Genomic DNA, 19,202 nt, shown 5'->3' with positions numbered 1-19,202 from the left:
CAGAGTCCGCGTGTCACTCTCACGGAGCAGCCCTGGGCTGCATTGGCCCAGGTGAGTGAGGGGCCGGGGCTGCAGCCCTCTGCTGGTCTCAGAGATCATGGGTGATTTATATTTCCTGCGTCGGACTTTGACCTTAATTTCTTCTGGCGGTGTGGGGCTGTCAAATTCATTAGGGACCCGCGGGCGGCGTGATGGAGATGTCAGGCGGGCAATCGTGTGGGTATTTAATCTATCAGATGTGTAGCTTGCCATTTAGGGAGACAACACGAGAATGTGGAATCAATATGGTTCATTAGCGAGCTGCGCGTGCCGGCCCAATAAGCACCCACCAATGACAGCAGGTGTGGGGGTGTCCTGCCAGGCGCCCAGTCACCTTGGCGTGAGGACACATGCCTGGAGCATGGGTGGTGACCAGCCCCCGCCCAGGTGCCTCTCTCCACTCCCCCGCTAGCCCAGGAGCTGCCTGTCACCTACGTATCCAACAGGGGCAGGCTTCAGCCTGGGGGGTGCACTGCTGAGATGCATTTTACGGTGGGCTGGGCGTTCCCAGCCCTGGTTGAGCTGCACCCCCAGGGGTTGATTGGACTGGTGTTTCCTCTGCTCCCAGCTCCTCAGTGCATAAGGTCCCACTTAACGGAACCTCAGACACAGGGTCTGTCCCCACATCTCCCTGACACCCTCCTCTTCTCCTCTACCACACAATCCCAGCTTGATAACCGGCCCCAGAGAGGCCCCAAGTCCTTTCTGATTGTGACTGTCTCACTTGCCCCTGGCCAGCCATCCTCCCTGCTCCTGCATCTGCAGGGGAAAAAAAGCTTTCTGCATCCCAGCTTTCTTTGTTTGGTGATCAGATGTGATTTAAGAAAAACAAAACGTCACTCAATTGAGTCTTCACAAACCCAAGCGCTTTAGAGAAGGGACAGTGTTGTAAAAGGGCTTAGGGGTGGGTTTTTTGGGTTTTTTGGGTTTTTCGTTTTGTTTTTTCACTTTACTGTGTCTTTGTGACCATCACACTGGGATCCCAGCTCTGCCAGCGACTAACAGACCCTGAGCCACTTGCAGCTGTGAGCACACTGGCTGGCTCCCCGTGTGTCCCCAGCATCCAGCGTGGGGGTGCTGACTTAGGTCTGGCTCTCCCAGAAGCGGACGCTGAGACAGGATTGGAGGGCAGGCAGCTTACTCAGGAAGCGATCCCAGGGAACGAAGGCAGGCGGTGGGGAAGTGAGGCAAGGTGGCTAAAGGTTGCATGGTGAAGCCAGTTTCCACTGTGGGCAACTGGGTCTCAGTCCCACTGGGACTCTGGGATGGAGGCTGTGCCTCCGAGTTATGCCAGCTCATGGCGAGGAGGCTGGGGTGTGGGTCCACCGACTCCCCGTCACCACTGAGCAAGGGCAGCTTCTGGGGATGTGAACACCCCCATCACTGTGGCTGCTTCCACAGAGACAAAAGCCCGCAGGCAGAGAGAGGCCGGGCACCCCTCGTAAAGCAGCCCCTGGTGTTTAAGATGAGCTCCGAGTAGCTGTGTGTGGCTCCGGCAGCCTCTGCCACAGTCAGGCACATGGGAGGTGTTCGGTGCCTCCTTGGGGAAGGAAGGCCCGGGCCTCAATTTCCTTGTCTGTGAAGGGAGGGTCAGAGCACCTCCTCTCAGATGTGGTGCCCCAGCACGGGGGCTGCCCGTCACAAGCACTGGATTCCAGGCAGCTGTAGTAACAATGTCATCCATGACCGTGATGGGGAGGAGGGTGGGCAGGGCACTGCCGCTTGGCCAGGCTGCTGCTCCCCGCCTGGGGACACTGAGGCTCACATGCAGGTCCTCGCATGATCAGAGATTCCCGTCTGGGCTCTGACCTCATATAGGGGAGCTTTGCCAAGTCAGGATTTTTGCCTTGTTCCTAGGGAAGCGTCTGTCCAGATGGCTCTCAGGATGTGTTCCTGGGAGGCCTGGCCGGCTTATCGCAGGCTTCACCTGGGCAGCTCTGAAGCCTAGCTCTGCTGCTCACCTGCTGTGTGGCCTTCAGCAAATTGCTAGCCCTCTCTGAGCCTTCCTTTCCTCATCTGCACAATGGGTTAGTAACGCCATTCCCACAGGCTTGTGAGAACCAAGGGAAATTGGGGACAGCCCCTGGCCTGTGGCAGGCATTTGGAATTTGTTAAGCCTCCCCCACCCCCTTCCCCAGTTACCACCTGCATTAGTTTCCTAGGTGCTGCAACAAATGGCCACAAACTTCTGGCTGAAAGCAACAGGAATTTACTCTCTTATAGCTCTGGAGGCCAGAAATCTGAAATCTAAGATGTTGGCAGAGCTGCCCTTCCTCCAAAGGGCATATCTTTTTTTTCGGGGGGGGGGGGTCACCATTCAACCCATTGCACCACTCTTGAAAGCTGTCTTAAATAGTAACAGGGACATGTTGATAGAATGTTGTACCAAGGACGTGAGAGGCTGGCCACATGGGCCTGACAGCCCTTCCAAAATGTGCTTTCATCTCTTCTCTCCATGTCTCAGCCCCACTGGGAAGCACCCACCCTGGGACTGCAGCCTCCTTGGCCTCACTCACTCTGTTGCCCACCTGGAATGTTCTCCCGACCTCCCAGAGCCCAGCCGGCTTCTAGCTGAGACTCCTGCTCCATCTCCTCCAGGAAACCCTTTGACTCCTGGTCCCTGGTCTTCTCTTGGCCCTCAGGCTCCATTGCCACTCCCGTCTATACCATTTTTTGACCCTTAACCTCTGGCCTTGCTGGGTTCTTTCTCTTGCCCTGTGTGGGGACGACGTCTCCCCAGTGGGGCAGGGAGCTCCTTGTGGGCCGAGGCTGCCTCGAACACTCCCCAGCTTATTTACTCGGCACGTATGCGGTCAATGCTCGAGAAATATCAGGGTCGCCCCACCCACAAGTGACTAGGCTCATTCATGGGGAAGCTGCCTTGCCCTGCCCAGCAGGCCTTTCAGGGCAGAGCTGGAGAGAGCCCACTCCTAATACAGTTAGAGAAACTGAGGCACGAGAACATGGAATGACTTATCCAAGCCACACGGGCATCCTGACACCCAGTCCACTGTATGCTCAAGAGCTTCAGCTTTGGAATCAGACACAAGTTCAGATCCTGGCTCTGCCACTTAGGCTTAGAGACCTCAGGCAAGTTTCTGAAACTCCCTGGGCCTCAGTTCCTCATCTAAAAAATGGGCATGATGATGTGGTCAATGGGGGACATGATATGAGTCAATATGGGGAGAAAATGAAACAATACACTCACTAGAGTAGTGCCTGACACAGAGTAAATGCTCGACAGCTTGTTGAATAAAACCACTAATCACTAAGGTTATTCTAAAAAGTAGATGAAAGGCCGGGCGCAGTGGCTCACTCCTGTAATCCCACACTTTGGAAGGCAAAGCGAGAGGATCACTTGAGCCCAGGAGTTCAAGACCAGCCTGAGCAACATGGTGAGACCCGTCTCTACAAAAAATTAAAATATTAGCCTGGCATGGTGGCACACACCTCTAATCCCAGCTACTCGGGAGGCTGAGGCAGGAAGACCGCTTGACCCCAGGAGTTCAAGGTTACAGTGAGCTATGGTCATGCCACTGCACTTTAGCCTGGGCAACAGAGCAAGACCCTATCTCAAAAAAGAAAAAAAGTAGATGAAATACCTTATGTAAATCACCTGCCTTCATGTCTGACACATAGCAGAATCTCAGGACTGCTGTGTGACCTGAGGCATATTGCTTAACCTCTCTGAGCCTCACTTTGCCTTCCCATTCATAACATGAAGATAGTATCAGTACGTATCTCACATAGTGGGAGTGGAGATTAAATGTGTCAATATACATACATTTCTTAAAATAATGCCTGGAACCCAGCAAGGACTAAATAGGGAGAGCTAGTGTTACTGTTTCTGCCATTAGTAGCAGCCAGTTTCTTCATCTGTAAAATGGAACGTGACCCCCATCTTGCTGGTTGTTTTAAGGAGTAGGGACGAGACGCGTCAAGTGCCTCACATAGTGCCAGGCCCACAGATGGTACTCAGCGACGGAGTGATCTTAGTTATCCCTGTGCCGCTGAGGGAGGCCCCCATACCCCTCCTCCAGGAATCTCCCCAGCAAGAGGCACGGGGGACCACCAGGCAGTGCCAGGCCCCTGGCGCAGGCAGCTACTGGCCACCCTGACAGCTTCTGACATGCCGTAATTGCTTCCCCACTACAACTCCTTTAAGCACAGAGCTGCTGGCCAGAGCAATTTGCTCCCCATCAATTTTTATTTCCAGGTTTTAAAATAAAATAAAGGGAAATAAAGAAGGGGGTGGGGGAGCCCAAGAACAACACCACTTCTGCAATAACAAACAAGACTAGGACCTCACACCTTGAGAGCGCCTGTCAGCCTTCCTCCCCCCGCAGGACTGACACATTAATAAACGGGGCTCGGGCCTGGCTTGCACTGGAGCAGCCCTCCTGCAGGGCTTAGCGCCACTTCCCCTCCACCTCTGCCTGGGTGGCTGCTGGCACAGCCCAGGCGGGTGGGAGGGCTGGGTGAGACGGGCTCAGGAGGAGCTTGTTTGCAAAGGGCTGGAAAAAGAGAGCTCTTAGAATGGGGGGTGGAAATCATAACACTGGCTCCACTTGGCAAGCGGTTCCTGTGCCAGGCACAGATCTAAAGCACCTTGCTTGTGTTTCCCTCTTAATCCTCACAATAACTCCATGAGGCAGGTACTGTGGTTATACCCCTTTTACAGATGAGGAAACTGAGGCTCAGAGTGGATGTCACTGTGGTTATTCCTCTTCCTCTTCCTTTGATCTCCTTCCCCCTCCCACCCTTCTCTGTCTCCCCGCTGCCCATCAGCCTTCTAGGGGCCTCTCCTCCCTGAAAGTCCTTCTACCTAGGATTCAAGACTCCTGGCTTTTCTGCTACAAAGGACCTCGTAAGTCATCAAATATAATCTCATTCATTCTTTTATTTATTTCGCTGGTATCTGTTAAAGGCTTCCTGAGCGCCAGGCCCTGGACGGGTGCTGGGGACCCGTGGGGAACATGGCAGACTTGGTTCCTGCCCTCATAAAGCTTATATTCTAATCGGAGATGGTGAGTCAACATTCGCCCAGATTCTCCTGCCAAAACCATGACCTTCTCCCCTCCAGCAAGACTTGTCAGCTCCAGCTTCCAAAGGTACCTGGAGTCCAGCCTGTCCCAGCACTTCCTGGACTCCCACCTCCCCCATGTGACTGCCTTAAAGGAGACACCTCCGCCCTCAGGTGGCTGCCTGGGAGTCAGAGCAGCTTTCGCAGGGGGAGTGCCTTTACAAATGCAGGTTGCATCCTGCCAGCTGAGGGCAGGGATGAGAAGCAGCTGCCACCAGGAGGTCTGGGAAGAACAAACTAGCAGAGGGAACCCTGGTGGAAAGTGGTGAGGCAGGAGCCAGCTGGGCCTTCGAGGAACCAAGAGGCTGTCTGAGTGGCAGCAGCAGAGGGCAGCTCGTGGGTGAGGAGAGGGGCTCCGTGGAGGATGGACTGACTGGCTGCCCAAGGACAGACAGGAGCGGGCACCACTCAGAGGCCGTACAGTGCGCCAGCCTAGGCCTGGTGTCTTACCCAGAGTCCCGCAGCTGGGCACGGAGGGCAAAACCCAGGTCCTAGCCCACAGCCAGTGGGATTCCGTGACTGTGCACTCAGCTCCAAATCCTTCTGAGGCCCTTTGTGCCTGGTCTTGCGCTGTGCCCCGCAGGGAGAAGCTCATGTCTCACCCTCACGGAGTGGGGAGTCCGGCAGGGCTAGCAGAGATGCGCTAACCCAAGTTCCACCTGCAACTGGCTGTTAGCAGCTGTCAGGAAAACTGGACTGAGAGGGATCCTGAGACCTTCTCTGTAGTCAGTGCCACGATCCATTAGTAATGTCTGCTGTGGGCGTGGGTGATGGAGTAGCAGCCGTCCAGCCCAGGTTCACAATGGAACCAAAGGGAGGGAAGGTTCTCTTCCCTGTCTCTGCAGCCCCCCATCAGTCGGGTCCCCACCCTTTTCTCACTGCCTTCCTATTTGGCTCCTGCACCCCAGCAGGTGCTTTCAGCCCCAGCCCACCCTTCCCAGTAGCACCCTCTTGTTTTAAGGCCTCCCATGTACTCAGAAGGCCCAGAGCAGGCACCAGGGGCTTTTCCTCTGCTCCATCATCTCCCCTGTGCCCTACTGCTCACTGCCTGGTACCACTGCCCACCCGGAACACGTACCCTCGTATCCCTCACACATCGTCCCCCGGGAGGCATTTTCCCTAGGGCCACCATCATTTCCTCTTCTCCCAGGACCGTGGCCACCCCGGGAAGGCCCATGAAGGCGCTCAGAGCAGCAGCTTCCTGCCAAACGTCTCCCTTGCTCACCTAACACCCACCATGCCCCCGTCCATCTGGCCCTGGCTTCCTTCTTAGGTTAGCTAACTTCCATCTGAGGTGAGAGGGGGAAACTGAGGCACCAGTGTTGCCCTAGAAGCCTGGGGCAGAGTGGGTGAAATCGCCTGGCCCTTGGCTTCTACCTCAAGTGCCAGAGAGAAGCTGAAGTCCTCGTCCACAGCACTGTGGGAGGGAGCGCGGGGACAGGGGAGGCCCGGCCTTGGGGGCCTCAGCAGGCATGTGGAGGTCAGCCCGGCCTCTGCACTACCAGGTTCTCCTCACTGCGTGCTGCCCTGCACACCGGCCACTCCAGCCCCTGGAGCTTGTGAGAGTGCAGTTAATCTCATGCAGTTTAAGGACGTACTCAGAGGGGCTCTGCGGATGATGAATGTGGAAAGCATTACCAGCGAAGCACCGGGGCTCCGCGGAGCTGTTTAAAAATGCATTCTCCCATGTAAATTTCTGCTCCATCAATCCTTATGACATGTCAAACATTGCTATTGTTTCCTGAACAAATTGTACCGCGTGCCCTTCTCTGCAGATTTGTGCATGGGAGCAGAACTGCTCGCCGGCGCCTGCCACCTGCCTCTGTCGCTGGGACCCAGGGCTGCGGCGGAGGCAGCTGGGCCCGCCTTGCTTCAGAGCAGAAGCCCCGTGCGGGGTGTCCGGGCATGCGTGCGTGACGGGGTGTGGGCGCTGGTGGGGAGTGATTGAGTGTGTGCCTGCGGCCTGCCAGTCTGCGGCCTGTGGGGACAGACGCTCAGGTGGCTGGGGACGGGGTGAGGAGGGGACTACAGAGGCTGAGACAGGGTGGGAGCTTTGGGTGGCGTCTACCTGAGCCAAATGGAGAGTGAAAAAGGGAGAAAGTTTCTGGGAGAGTATTTGGGGGTGAGATGGAGGTGCTGCAAGCAGGGAAGTGTTGGGGGCTGCCTGAGACACAGGGCCGGGGCGGGGGAGGTGGAGAGAGAGAGAGAGAGAGTGTGTGTGTGTGTGTGTGTGTAAGAGGCAGGGAAGTATGGGTACACAGGAAGAGAAAAGAAGGCTGGAGAGTGTAAAAACCCTGAGAGAGGCAAGCGTCTGACCTGTCAGAGAAGGGAATTGGTGATGGCAGAAGGGATGGGCCACGGTTTGGAGGGAGACCCCGGGAGGCCAGAGAACGTGAGGACCGTAAGAGCAGGCAGGAGTCAGTGGGGACAAAAGACCCAGCACCAGCAGATGAGTGTCTATGTGGCCATGATGAGGGACAAGAGCAAGGCGCAGGGACAGGTGTGCAGGGGTGCATGGGGACAGTGTGTCGGCAAGGCAGGGGGTGGAGGGTGGCCCTTGCTCCGGGGCAGATGAATGGAAGAGGCTAAGAGTAGATGACTGTTCATTGCACAGACAGACTGGGTAAGAAGGGGGTTCTCAGGAAGGGGACAAAGAGATAGGCCTGACCACTGTTGGGATGGTGGGTCCCCTGGGAGAGGATGTGACAGGTGGCACTGGCCATCAGAGGGCACAGAGCCCTGGGCACACAAGGTGAAAGGAGAACATATTCTGAGCATGCAGGGACAGGAGCAGCGGGTGGGTCAGGAAGGGCACCTGCAGCCAGCCAGGCTGTCCCATCTTTGAGCAGTGGCCTCAGGTGGACACACAGTTTCCACCAGTCCTGGCCCTGAGCCACCTGCACAAACCAAGACCAAACGTGGGGCAGGGTTGGGAGCCTTCTTTGAGGGTCTGTGGATGGCACTTGCTTGGGTGTCTGCGAGTGTAGACTGAAGGCCTGCGTCCTGGGAAACCACAGCCAGAGACGCCTGCTGATGGCTGTGCCACCCTCCAGGCAGAGCCTGGGGGGCAGACGCTGCTGTTGCAAGCAGGAGAAAACTGTGGGATCCCATCTGGCTTTTACAGGGTGCAGAGAAGGACCCTGGTGGGAGCACCCTGGCTCCCATAGCTGAGCTCTCAAGCTGCAGGAAGACCCCTCTCCCCCAGGGCCCCCAGTGGGAGGAGCAGAGGAGGGGTGTGGTTAAGAGCACATGCCTTGGAGGGGACCATGTTGGGCTCATGTCCCAGCACTGTGGCTGTTTGACCTTGGGCAAGTTGATTGACCTCTCTGAGCCTCAGTTCCCTCCTTTATCTGTAAAATGGGGATAATGTGGGTGCTGGTCTCATAGGGCTGGGAAGATGGAATGAAGTAAAGTACAGGAAACGCTTGGTGAATTTTGTGGTACATAGTTAAGTACTCAAAACAGCATGGGTGCTATCTTGTCCCACCCCCCGACCTCCCAGCAGCTGGGAGAAAGATCGGCACTTGGCACTTGTGATTGGGCCTGGCCAGTCTGGGGATGTGGCCGTTCCCCCACCGCAGGCTCCTACACTCACCTTGTCTTAACCTTGGAGTTTTCCCCCTGTGTGTATTTATTTTTTTCCTTTTTGTCAGCAGAAGAAAATTACACTTCTGCCGGCATTGTCCATCACAGAAATAAGCACTTTCGGATGCAATTATAAAGGCCCAAATGAGGGAATTAGTTTTGCTGGTAATGCCAGCGTTGGGGAGGATCGGAGGGAAAAATAAATCAGGGGTTTGGCAGCAGCCAGTCCAGGCTGCACCCTCTCCCCACGTGCCGACCTCAGGACCGGCGCTGACCGCAGGGAGGGGCGCCGACCCGGGCTGCAGGTGCTTCAGCTGAGGGGGGCTGGCGGGTGAGCGTCCTGCCCCCTCCTCCAGGCCTCGGGGCGGCAGGGGCACAGGTCTCGCCAGCAGACAGACCCAAGTCACCTTGCCGAGGTCTTCTCCAGGACAGATCCATCTACACCAGCGACCTCTGACCTTCAAGCCCATTTTCTCTCTTTATTTCCCTCATAGTTCTTACCGCTATCCGAAATCATGTTATTTAGTTATTTCTCTCCTCGGTTATCTGTCTTCCCATTCTGATTTTAAGTCGCATTCCAGAGAGGGCCTTGTCATGCTTAGGCCATGACTTCAGTGCCTGGCACAGTAGCCAGCACATTGGAAAAGCTCAAAAAGTACTTACTGAGTATGTGACTGAGTGAGCGTCCGGTCACTGTCCTCAAGAAGGTGCTTCCAGCAGTAGGCGGGGCAACTCCCAGCTGCCGTCCACGCCCACCGTGCCCTTCTCCACCTGCCGGGCCCCTGGGGAGCTTCCGCAGGAGGCTTGAGTTTTGGAGACGCTTTGTTAACCTGGGCCTCACCCCAGGGCAATCCAAGCAGCCCCACTGTCACTGCTCACTGCCCACCATGGCGTCCGCTGGTGGGACGTCAGCCCCATGGAGGGAAGGTCATGCTGGCCCTCAGTGGCTGGAAATGAAAATCTCAGATTTTACCAAATTGGCAAAGATTTTGAGCCCTCTCTGGGGCACAAGACAGAATGCAAAAATGAGTTAGATACAGAAACCTCCTTCATGGGGGCAAACACAGGCAGTTTTCAGGAATGGCAGACTGTGCTGTGTGTTCCAAGAGAGATGTCACCAGGGGCTCTTGGGTCAAGACCAGTGAATGATCAGGGAGCTCTTTAAGGAAAGGGGCATTTGGGGTGTACCCAGAGGGGTGGATCAGAGTTTGGACAGCAGTTGTAGAATGAGGGGATGGGGTAACCAGCATGAGATGCAGTCTGGGGTGCATCAGGGAAGAGGAGGATACAAGAACCCTAAGGCCAACCAGGTTGTGGACAGCCTTGACACCAGGGTGTTGAACTGGAATTAATTCAGCAGGTAATAGGGAGCCATTGAAGGTTTTTGAGCAGAGGAGAATGATCATTTTAGCCCTTGGTTTTGACTTCTTGCCCCTGGGCCTTTTATGAGAGCCTCGACAAGTAGTAAAATTTACTAGTGTGTACCTGTGACCACCAACCTAGAGCCTGGGGGAGCCACGGTGGGATGGCAGCAGAGACACAGGGACACCAGGGGGAGGAGCCTGGAGCACAGTTAAGGTGCTCCCCTGAAACCCTGGTTTGGTATTTCTTAGAGTTGCCAGGTACAATCTGAGAGCCACCTGGCGTTGCCAGCTGGGCCATCCCTTTCCCCCATCCCCGGAGCATCTGACTGGCCTGGGAGACCCCAGAAGTCACCCTGCAGGGAGACAGACGTTCTCCTTCCTAGCGTGTGGCAGGGAAGGGGGTGTTCACAGCATGGAGAGGAAAGTTTATCCTCTATGCACAGGCCCTTGGCCACTCCTCAGACCCTCCCTCCTAAAGTCATCCCAGGCGTCACTGTCACTTTGTCTGTTGGACTTTCAGTTGGTCTGCCACAGCAAGTCTTGGGAGGACGTTGTTTAAAAGGTGCCAATGATAAGCAAAGAGGGGCTGGGATGGCGCAGGGCGCTGCCCCCGCTGGCTGGGGCATGATGGCAGGTGGGCGGGGAAGGCCACTGCAGAGCCCCCTGCGGGGCTCCACCAGCACCTGTGGAGACGCTCCAGGCCGCGGTGCCACAGGGTGGCGCTCAGGCTGCGTGTCCCACAAGGCGCCAGTAGTTACTCTGGGATGTGAAGGCCAGCTCCACCACTCACCAGCTGTGACATCTTGGGCAAGTCACTAATCATCATCGAGTCTCTGTTTCCTCACCTGTAAAAGGGGGCGGGGTTATAACAGTACGTACCTACGGGGATGTGGTAAAACTAAACCTGTGCGGTCGTATGTGTCACATAGATGTGCGTGCAGGCATAGCATAGGTGACAGGGATGTAAGTGCCTTTCACGAGCTGCCTTTGTGCCCAGGCCTTGTCCTGGGTTCTGGGCACATCTCAGGGAGCCGCAGCCTGGTGTAGAGAGACGCATGAGCACAGCGTCAGTCCTCCGTGGAGCGGGGGCTGGGGCTGCTGCGTGAGTGCAGGGGGGAGCCCCAGCCCCACCTTGTGGGGTCCTGGGGCCGCACGGGGTCCAGTCTGCTCAGAGATGGGGCCGGACATGCCAGGCGGACAATGTGTGTAAGGGGGAGGGGCTCTACCCTGAGGGCAGATCCGCTGCCCCCCACTCCCAGGCCCGGGGCCCAGTGGCCCTGCTGAAGCCCAGCCTGGCCCGACTGCCCCCGAGAGGCCCTCAGCGTCCGTGCTGGCCGCCCCCACCCTGGCAGGGCAGGAAGCAGCTGTTCATTTCCTTGTTCTCCTTCACACATTTGAAAATGAACGCTCTCCCTCCTCCTCTTCACCCGGCACACATATGTCACTCGGTCATTACACGGTGGCACTAAAGGACTCACAAATCTTCCCTGGTCAGCTTCGGCTTCGGTGGCCTGGGCAGGCAGCAAGAGGCCCAAGGGATGGAGTCACTGTGGGAGCCATGGTGTGCCCAGCCCAACCCGGGCAGGGAAAGCCTGGCCCCAGGGGTGGGGGCCATCTTCTGCTCTAAGACAGTCCCCTCTTGTCCCGCAGGGCTGACCACTTGATTTCCCTGGGCCGCAGCTGCCCCAGGCCCCAAGGTGAGGGGAGTGGACGAGGGCACCTCAGGGTCCCTCCCGCCCTGACAGTCCAGAGCAATTCTGTGGGGTACCAGATAGGGAGGGCTTGGCCCCCCTGGTCCAGCCCAGCCCAGCCCGTCCCTTCCTGCACGCCCAGCCCCTGCGTCTCAGCTGGCTGTCCTCCCACTTTTCCCTCCCCCCTGCCCGCTTGCTCCACCGTCTTCCCCTTCCTTTTGAACCCTCTCTTCCTTTTCTTCATCCGCATCTCTCTGCCTGCCACCCTCTTCTCACTGGAGTTTGCTCATTCATTTTTCAAGCATTTGCAAAGCATCTGTGTGTGACAGCCACTGTCTGTGCAGGGCACTGAGCCCACCAGGTGCCACCCAGCCCTCATCCTTCCCCAGACCCTTTCTTTTCTTTTTTCTTTTTGAGACATGGTCTTGCCCTGTCCCCCAGGCTGGAGTGCAGTGGTGTCAGCCTAGCTCACTGCAACCTTGAGCTCCTGGGCTCAAGCGATCCTCCTGCCTCACCCTCCCAAGTAGCTGGGACTACAGGCATGTGCCACCATGTCCAGCTAATTTTTACTTTTAGTAGAAACAGGGTCTCAATATGTTGCTCAGGCTGGCCTCAATCAATCCTCCCGCCTTGGCCTCCCAGAGTGCTAGGATTACAGGTGTGAGTCACTGTGCCTGACCTAGACCCTTTCCTTTGACAAAGTAGGACGATGAGGCCTGAGAGGGTGCAGTCTGGTCACACAGTGACCTAGGCTGTTGACACTGGCCTGGAACTGGGGTCTCTACACCACGCTGACCCCTCAATGGGCTCAATAGCATCACGATCAGTTCTTCCCTGGACCAAGCCACTGTCACTGCAGTCCAACCAGGCCATTCATGGTGCTGATTACTTGTCAGTGGAACTTAGGGGTGGGAAGGGCTTGGGATTCCTCCCTCTCCCCTTCTCCTTGGGTCCCTGGAAGGAGAGGATGGGGTTAGGGTTATTATGGGGAGCTGTGGTCTTCTCTCCCCTGGAATAGCCAGGCTCCCTTCCTTCTGGGAACAAGTGCTCCCTTGGTTCAGAGGCAATAACAGATGGGGGCCAAGGGCGTGGCAAGACAGCAGAGGGGTCAAACCCAGCACTGTTCTTTTTCTGGCCGTGAAGTCTTGGCGAGCTATTTCCCATCTCTATGCCTCAGTTTCTCCATCTGTAACTTGGAGGTGGGACTGATAATCGTACCTGCCTCATAGGGTTGTTAGGAGGATGAAACGAGTAACGTGAATAAGGTGCTCAGTAACCCACAATGGCTGTGCTCGTGAGGAAGTAGCTCACGGCAGTGGCAGGGGAAGCACCGGGGAGCCGGTCCTGCCTGGGAGGGCAGGTGATGTCACTTGGCTCCCTCCTACCACGTGTTCGACATGCATCCCCTGAGAACCTGTGACGAGCTCTGAGCCTGGCCAGGGCAGTGGCAGAGGTCTGCACACAGTCTACGGGAACATGGCCTTGGGGACACTGACTGGAACTCCGGCCCGAGAGGCAGCCCTATGAAAGCAGGGAGCCAGAGCCCCCAGAAACGGCATCCTTCCGTGTAGCCAAGTTTTCTGGGTAACTGAGATCTTAACTCTTGGGTATAAACATTTTTTTCATTTCGTTCATTTGGGATAGAAATGTATTATTCACTTATCTGCCTTCCTGAACTGAATATACTGAACACAAATTAGCTTTTCCTTCAAAATTCAGGTTTATCATAAAGAAAATGGAATTTAATGCATTTCATAGAATCCAGGAGACTTAAGAGGAGCCTCATAAGATATTTAGTACAAAGGTATCACAACATGTTAGCAGCAGGGCCTTTATCCACTTACATTTATAGAACCCTGAGTATGAAACCCCAAGGTCAATCTGAGGCCTTTCCCTCCTGGCATCTGGTGGTGGCAGCAGTTTGTCCAGCTCCAGGGCAGTGGCCTGGGAGGGGAGCAGAGGTCACCTCTAGGACAGTGCCTGGCATGGAGTACGTGCTTAATAAGTAACTATTGAATGAATGAATGAATGAATGGTGTCATTTAGCCTGTGCTGTGGATTATAACCATGCCGGGGACAATACAGAAGCCCACAGTCCCAGCCACAAAAGCCATCCCCCTCTAGAACTGACAGCAGGCTCATGCTGGGCCTCATTGGGTGCTGGGCCTCAGTTTTATGATCTGTGAGATGGGTGGGAATGTCTGTCTTCCTCATTACATGGATGCTTGTGAACATAAAATGAGGTCATAATAAACATGGATGTTCTCTGAAAATGTCAACAGTGTGATGGTGATGTAGGCCACCACCAGCATTGCCATTATCATCCGCGTAAGACTGGCCCCTCTCCCTTCAGTCTCTTTTGACTGGAAGTGACTTGGCACCATCCGGTTAAAAGAGGTCTCAATAAGCCAGACACGGTGGCTTGTGCCTGTAATTGCAGCACTCTGGGAGGCTGAGGCAAGAGGATGGCTTAAACCCAGGAGTTCAAGACCAGCCTGGGCAACACAGTAAGACCCCTGTCCTTAAAAAAACAAAATGAAAACCAAAAAGAGGACTCACAGTGAACTCAACAGACTCACAACCCAAACTGAGGGTGGGAGGAGATGTTGGAACAGATTCAGAGCTCTAAAACTACCAGGATCCAGCCCTCTCCTCTGTGTGCAACTTCATCCTCCGCAACAGCCAGCAGCTCCAGCTCACACTGTCCCAGCTCTACTCCCTGGAGGAAAGCTTTTACCCCCGGCAACAATAGGAAGAATCCCAGGGGGTTCTAAGAGTGGTCTGGGGCCACTGCCCGGCCTGTCCCTGTGACCAGGGTAGGCAGCTCCCACTCAGACCGTTTGAGCAGGGGAAGGAACCAAAGGTGACTGGGACGGGTGGACGCTGCTTCTAGGAGAGAAGGTTGTCAGGCAGGTAGGTCTGTCCTGTGCGTGCAGTACGTTCTTCCAGGGTCACAGAAGCGGGGACCACACCCCCAAGGTTCCTGCCCAGCTGGGAAGCGCATCTGACTTGGAGGCCTTAGGCAGTGGGGCAGAGTCACCAGAAGACACCACCAGATGGCTGAAGCCACACCCACCTCCATTCGTGCCACGTCACAGTACTGCAGGCTGTGACCCCAGGCCACAGGTCCAGGCTCTCCCCCAAGCCCTCTGAGCATCTGCGGAGAATAAGCCCACCCGGCCTGATGTGAGTCCAGGGGGCAGTTTCACGCAGTTAGAGATTACTGGTAGGAGCCCAACCCTGTAGAACTGTGCTCTCCAATATAAATTTAAACAGCCACGTGTGGCCAGTGACAACATGATGGCTCTAGAGAATTCGGCCTGGGCCAGAGGAGCTGTGTGGGAGAACATGGGCTTCCTGTGGACATTTCCTCCGCTGGTCTGGCAGTAACGGCCTCCTGTTCTCACCATTGCAGGCCACAGACAGCGACGTGGGCACCTTCGGGGAAGTCAGCTACTTCTTTAGTGATGACCCTGACAGGTGAGGCTCGGCCCCCAGCACCCCACAGTGGCCTCTGCTCCTCACGAGGTCCGGGAAACTTTGCGGTGCCCGGGGAGGGAGGGCTCTGGGCCCCGCAGCTGGAGCACTGGACCGGGAGTCGGAACCCACAGGCACTGTTGCTAGTTTGGCCCTAATTGTGGTATAGTCTTGGTCAAGTCCCCTCAGCCCTCTGGGGCGTAGTTTCTCTGGCTCTCAAAAGATGGCCTTTGGCCTTGGGAATGGAGAAAATTGTGTCTCTGGGAGGTTTTCAAGCACTGACAATTGCACATAGCCATCACCACTACCACCAGCAGCAATTAACGTTTAGGAAGCCCTTACTGCGTGTCAGGTGCATTGTCAAGTGCTTTACATGCATTTGCTCATGTAATCCTCACAACTAAATGCCAGAGGAACTCTGTGCCGGGCACTGTTAGCATCCCCACTTTACAGATGAGGAAACCGTGCTCAGAGAGGCTGAGTCACTTGCCCAAAGTCACACAGCTGGTAGGTGCCAGGGCCAGGCCTCTGCATGTGGGCATCACCACTAGGATACACAGCCTCCCTCCCCCAGGAGCGGCTCTCATTGTGCAGCAGCCCGTAGTGGGTTCATGGCCTCAGTGCCTGACCCCAGCCTTGCCCTGCCACCCCCCATGGTGACATGGTTCTGGGTTGGTTCTGGCCATTTTTTTCCCTTGTCTTCAGTTAATCCGAGCCAAGGGGAAGCCCTCTCATTTTAACATGATCTAAGGCCAAGTGTCTGATGAACTTAGAAGCCCAACAGAATGAGTAGGACAGTGGCTGTCAACTTGAATTACTGGCCCGACTGTGTGTGTGAATGATCAAGAAGGGACTGGGAGATGGTTAGGTGGGTCCAGCCATTCTCTGCCACTCTGTGATGGGGCCTCCAAATGGGAGGAAGGCGCCAGCCCAGCTGAATGCACCGGGCACCGTGTCCCTCGGGGGACCGTGTTCACGTGGCCTTGTCTTGATCACCTTGGACCTTCTCATCTCTTCCCATCTTCTGAGTCTGGGCCTTTCCTCCTCTCTGAGCCAGAACCTCCCAGGCTTCTGGTTGGCAGCTGTGGACCAGGTCAGAGCACACAAATGTCAACTGACAACTCAGATGAGGCTCTCAAGGGGACGTTTAGAGGAGGCAGTTAGAGAGATGGGGTCCTGCTGGATCGTGCTGCTCCCCAGGAGACGTTTGCCAGCAGGGCTCAGTCCCTCGATCCCAAGGGCGAGCCCCCCAGAGAGGACCAACCACCCCTCCCTTCGCTGGATGCTTTGCTGCCTGGGTGGAGCATTTTGCTGCAAACCCACATAGGATGGCAGAATTTCTGACCCTCACAGTTCTCCGGCATCTAAATATCTCCAGTGAGGAGACACTCCTGTTCACAGCAGGAAGAGGGTCATTCTGCCTGAGTCTCCTGCTCAGTTAAATCGGCAACTCCACCTTCTGTCTGACCACCCCACCCTCGTGTGATCCTGGCCCTGCCCCCCACGCCCCAGGCCCCTTTACCAATAGCCATTCTCGTGTAGCGCAAGCGAAAGAGAAGACAGATTCCAACTTCATTTATTTCTCTGTTTGGCGCCTCAGGCAAGGACAGGCTGGTAAATGCAGGCCCCTGTCGACAAGCCTGCTTTAAACACGGTGTCCTTTCTCTGCCCCTTCCTGCCCGAACAGGTTCTCCCTGGACAAGGACACGGGCCTCATCGTGCTGATCGCCAGGCTGGACTACGAGCTCATCCAGCGCTTCACCTTGACGGTCATCGCCCGGGACGGGGGCGGCGAGGAGACCACGGGCCGGGTCAGGGTCAACGTGCTGGATGTCAATGACAATGTGCCCACGTTCCAGAAGGATGCCTACGTGGGTGCCCTGAGAGAGAACGAGCCTTCTGTCACACAGCTGGTGCGGCTCCGGGTAAGGTGCCAGGGAGTCCTGCGTTCCAGCCACTCACCTTGTCCTTCCCCTGTGCTGCCCCTTGACCAGCCCCTCGGGAAGCCACTGCTGTGCAGATTTGGGGGTCAGAATCTTGGTCTGTGGTGGGCGTCCTCTGGGCATCACCTGGTGTCCCTGGTGACTGAGTGGAGCTACGTGCACAGTGTTTGCGTCAGCTTCAATTTTAGGTCACTGTTTAGCACAAGGATCCCCCACTGCCATTCCCCTTGGCAAGGACATTGAGGGGGAGGAGTTCCTTGCATAAGGACCCCATCGAGCTATTTAGTGGCTGCCTACAGTCAGGAAGTGCCGCAGCTGGAAGGAAACACACAGGCCACAGGGTACAGCCAAGTGTCCTCCTGCAGCAAGTCCCCACCAAGCTTCCATGACCTCTGACCACAGACCTTAATGTCCTCGTGCCCCTTCCCCACTCTGCCTACCCAAAGTGACAGGACCCAGAGCCTCTGTTTGGAGTGTTTCTGACACAGGGAGGGAGGAAGGCGAGGGTGGAGGGGTGGGCACAGGCCTGCCAACATGGCCACGGCTCCCCAGGGCCCTGCCCACCCATCCCACTCGGCTCGAGGTGCACTCAGTGGTGGGGCCCACTGGAAGCTCGCTAGGGTTGGAGACAATCTGGAAAGAAGCTAATTAATTCAGCAGCCCCAGAAGAAAGTCAAGGGGTAGAAGGATCCCTAGCCCCATGCCAAGTGCTTTCTTTCCTCCTTGCATTTGTGCAACTGTGTGCCAAATACCGTGCTGGCCTGCAGGTGTGCAGCAGCAGTCAAGGGGCATGAGGTTTCTGCCTGTGTGAAGCTGATGGTCTAAGCAACGCGGTCAGAAATTAAACAAGGAATTACAGTTGGGGGCCAGGGGACTGAGGGGGCGCACCGCCCGAGGGCCCTGACCCAGTCTGGGGTGGGGGGTTCAAGCTGGGCTGGGAGGGTGTGGGGGCAGTCATGCCAGCTATGGCGGTAACCCTCCCAGCCTCTGGGACATCCCCCCGCCCCCATCGTCCTAGGCCTCTGCCTGTCCTCTAGGTTTCCCAGGCCTCCTCCATACCCAGAGCCTGGAGGGGAGCAGGGCGTCTGCTGGGAGCCAGAGGGTGGCCTCCAGCTGAGGGACAAGGGGGGCCTCCTGGGGCCCTGGGCCAGGGCATGACCCAGGGCTGGATCACCCAAAAAAGGAGCTCTGACAGGGGCCAGCCTTGCCCACGCCCTTTGGCCCCAGGCCTTCTGCGAGCTCAGGGCCCGTCTGCCTTCTTCCTTCCAGGCCACGGACGAGGACTCCCCTCCCAACAACCAGATCACCTACAGCATCGTCAGCGCCTCCGCCTTTGCCAGCTACTTCGACATCAGCGTGTACGAGGGCTATGGAGGTCTGTGTGCGCTGAACTGAGCCCAGGAAGGAGGGCTGGGGGAGGGGCCGGCACCCTTCTTTCTCCCTGACGCCCAGGGCGACTCAGGAGGCTGCCCTGGTCTCCTGCTGGGTGGAGCAGCATGTGGCCTGAGGTCCCCTTCCACAGGGTAGACCTCTGTGTCTCACACCAGCCGGATCTTTCTCTGTCTTAGGCTCACGGCCAGCCCTGCAGGCACCCTGGGAGTCTGATGTTACCAGAATCTGTGGGGTTCCCCGTTTCTTACCAAGGCTGCCAGGGCAGGTCCATGGGGCGGAAGCTTGTTAGCTGAGCCACACCATTCTTTGGGGGGTCCTGTGGCCTCCTGTCAGCCTTCCCAGGCTGTGGCCTTTCCCTGCCTGCCCTGCCGTGAGTCCTGATCCCTAGAGCCCTGGCAGGGAACAGCAGCAGCAACCTCAAGCTCCAGTATCCCAAGAGAGAACACCTGATTTTTCAGATGAAGCAGCTAAGGCCCAGAGACAGGGAGCAACTTGCCTGAGGTTGCCCAGCAAAGCCACTGAGCTTGGTACTAAGTCCCCACACGATCTGGCTCTCAGCTGCCATTCTAGCCTCGCCTCTCAGCACCCCTTCCCCACCAGAATCGAGCCTCTTCGAGCCCCCAGTACT

The 19,202-nt window shown here is 56.4% G+C and overlaps 1 protein-coding gene across 1 annotated transcript in view; it reads left to right on the top strand.

Annotated features, from left to right (window-relative positions):
* LOC123650386 (cadherin-23-like) overlaps positions 1-19,202 on the top strand; it is a 294,848-nt gene that overhangs the window by 252,153 nt on the left and 23,493 nt on the right. The window contains exons 15-17 of the mRNA XM_045569214.1: positions 15,178-15,242; positions 16,927-17,164; positions 18,452-18,557. Of these exons, the coding sequence (XP_045425170.1) occupies positions 15,178-15,242; positions 16,927-17,164; positions 18,452-18,557 (409 nt within the window). The remainder of the gene's footprint in view (positions 1-15,177; positions 15,243-16,926; positions 17,165-18,451; positions 18,558-19,202) is intronic.

The sequence above is a fragment of the Lemur catta genome, chromosome 14 (genome assembly GCF_020740605.2).
Source record: "Lemur catta isolate mLemCat1 chromosome 14, mLemCat1.pri, whole genome shotgun sequence".
Taxonomy (NCBI): domain Eukaryota; kingdom Metazoa; phylum Chordata; class Mammalia; order Primates; family Lemuridae; genus Lemur; species Lemur catta.
Note: the sequence above shows the minus strand (reverse complement) of the source record. Positions and strands in the feature narration are given on the sequence as shown.